Below are 2,480 nucleotides of genomic sequence, written 5' to 3' on the forward strand. Positions count from 1 at the left end.
AACGCTGCGGGGTTGGGCGCCGAGCCACGGGCGGCCGGAGCGGCCATGCTCGGCCCGGGACCTCCGGCCCCCTCCACCGACAGCCTATCCGGCCAGGGGCAACCCAGTAGCTCGGACACCGAGTCGGATTTCTATGAAGAAATCGAGGTGAGCTGCACCCCGGACTGCGCCACCGGGAACGCCGAGTACCAGCACAGCAAAGGTAGCCACCGCGCCCCTCCGCTTCCCCAGCCTCCCACTGCGCCTACCCTTCACTAAGTTCAGGCCAGGAAGAATACACCACTTTCCCTAGGGCTGGACGGCTAGGGGGACCCACCTGAGCAACTCTTCCCCTGCCGTCTAGCCCTGGCGGGGGTCTCCTGTGTTCTGGCACTGGTGGGCTGAGGGTGACAGCTATGCGGGAGTGGGGGGCCCTCTAGTCGTAGGCTTGGGGGATTCAAAGCGCACCCCCAACCCCCCAGTGTTTTGTGGGAATGCTTCAACTGCTAGGGGAAGACACCTTCCCCCCCCAAGGCAAGATCAAACGCGAGTCCAGCGCAGTTTGTGGCTGGCGGGGTGGAAGGCACTTCGAGGAAGCCCGGAGTCCATAAAGGACCGTAAAATCGAGGCCGATTCTGGCAACCCGGGTGCTGCAGCCCTCCGACCAGTTTGCACGTCGGTCAGAGGTCCAAATTACCTTGTCACTTCCCGGGCTTGGCGGCGCCAGGTCGGAAATGGTCCCAATGGTCTAATTGCCTTTGGTCTCCGGTTGCATTTGAAAAGGCAGAGATCAGTCCCTCCCCCCTTTCTCCTTTCCCATATCTCCACCCAAAGGAAAAGGAGCTGCAGGGGGCCGCAGCCCCACCCTTCCTCGGGGTAGGCCCCAAGAGGAGGGAGGCAGCCTTAACTGAACAACCCTACCCCAACCAAAGGCTAGCTGGAGAGCAGGGCGGATGGCCAAGAGTCCCCCTCCGTGTCAACAGTCGCCTTGCTTGAGATGGGTGGAAAGCTGGGAAGAGCCCACCAGCAGACACTCCTCCACAAAGCTGTGGGAGTGGGTAGAGAGAGAGCCTGGGAGGGAAGAAAGACCACCCCTTGCCCTTGGCAGCCAACCCCTAGTTGCTTATCATCGCCAAGCCGGAACTCCCTACCCTAACGTGCCCTCAGAGCAACCTGTCCGCCACTCCAACTCACTAAGGTAATGGGGCACCCCTGCAGTACACGCATCCCGTACACACCGCCACATCTATGCAGGCAGCCTGGCACTCACAAGAGCGGGGACACTCGCATATGCCCAGCAATGCGCTGAGACCTAGAGGTCAGGCGCTTCAGCACCAAGGAGCATCTCAACCCACTTGCCTGTCAGATGTGCACACTCTTGCCCACCCCCCTCAGTGGTGGTCAGAAAGCTCAGAGAGGCAGCGCCTCACCTGTTCCCTAGGGCCGGTACCCAGCATGCTTTCGAGGCCTCCCAAATAGCAATCATGCCAGGCCTCCCCAAATACACCCATCCCAAAGCCAAACCCTTATCCTACCTTCCTGGGCGCCCCCCCCAAGTCCCAGGTGAGGCAGTAAACTGAAGTACCGAGGAGGTGGTCCTTCCCAGGGGGTCCCCTCCGCACCTTGGTCCCCCAGCCCATGTGAGCGCCTTTGCCTGTCTGCTATGTGTCTGTGTGTGCACGCCTGTGCTCTGGGCTTGGGCTCCCCCCAGGGTCCGGCTCCGAGGCACTAACCGGCAGTCCGAACAGCTGCAACGAGGCCCCCAAGAGCACCGGCGGCGGCGGGGGCGGCTCGCAGGGCACCCTGGCTTGCAGCGCCAGTGACCAGATGCGCCGTTACCGCACCGCCTTCACCAGGGAGCAGATTGCCCGGCTGGAGAAGGAATTCTATCGGGAGAACTACGTCTCGAGGCCCCGGAGGTGTGAGCTTGCGGCTGCCCTAAACCTGCCGGAAACCACCATCAAGGTACGCACCGGCCGGCCAGGACAGGGGCGGCAGGTGTGCACCCGTTTAGCGGGAAGTAAATAGCAATTGCCCGCTCCCCAGACGGCGTGCGCATTCACCCTCCTGCCAGCCCGGGCGTGCACCGCTGCCCTGTGGTTGACCCCTCCCTAACCCCTCCCTAACCCTAACCCTGGGCAAGAGCCCAGGACGTGTCCCGAAGGAAGGGGGTGTGTTTCTGGGCAACGTTGCTCGTGATGGAGCCGTAGCCCCCACTACCTGCCTCCCCACAGCCGGTCGCGCACCCCGGGGACCCCGGTCACGTGGGCAGAGGGAAGGAGGGACCCGGACTGGAGTGGCTCCCTGCCCCTCTCCCGGAGGGATTGCAGCCCTGGTCGCAGTGGTGGGACCCGCCCCCACCGCGCTGGTCTGGGCCGTGGCTCTGCCGTGCGCTTCCCGCCCAGGACTTCGGGGCTCTGCACCCCGGGGCAAGTCCAGCCACCGAACCTGCCCCCTCCTCTCTGCAGGTGTGGTTCCAGAACCGGCGCATGAAGGACCAG

At 63.6% G+C, this 2,480-nt stretch overlaps 1 protein-coding gene across 1 annotated transcript in view; it reads left to right on the plus strand.

Annotated features, from left to right (window-relative positions):
• Positions 1 to 2,480, plus strand: part of EVX1 (even-skipped homeobox 1) — a 7,371-nt gene that overhangs the window by 4,528 nt on the left and 363 nt on the right. Inside the window, exons 2-3 of the mRNA XM_006156137.1 lie at positions 1 to 202; positions 1,691 to 1,944. The exon at positions 1 to 202 is cut by the window's left edge and continues 1 nt beyond it. Coding sequence (XP_006156199.1) covers positions 1 to 202; positions 1,691 to 1,944 — 456 coding nt within the window. The remainder of the gene's footprint in view (positions 203 to 1,690; positions 1,945 to 2,480) is intronic.

Source organism: Tupaia chinensis, unplaced genomic scaffold (genome assembly GCF_000334495.1).
Source record: "Tupaia chinensis unplaced genomic scaffold, TupChi_1.0 Scaffold000479_1, whole genome shotgun sequence".
Classification (NCBI taxonomy): Eukaryota; Metazoa; Chordata; class Mammalia; order Scandentia; family Tupaiidae; genus Tupaia; species Tupaia belangeri.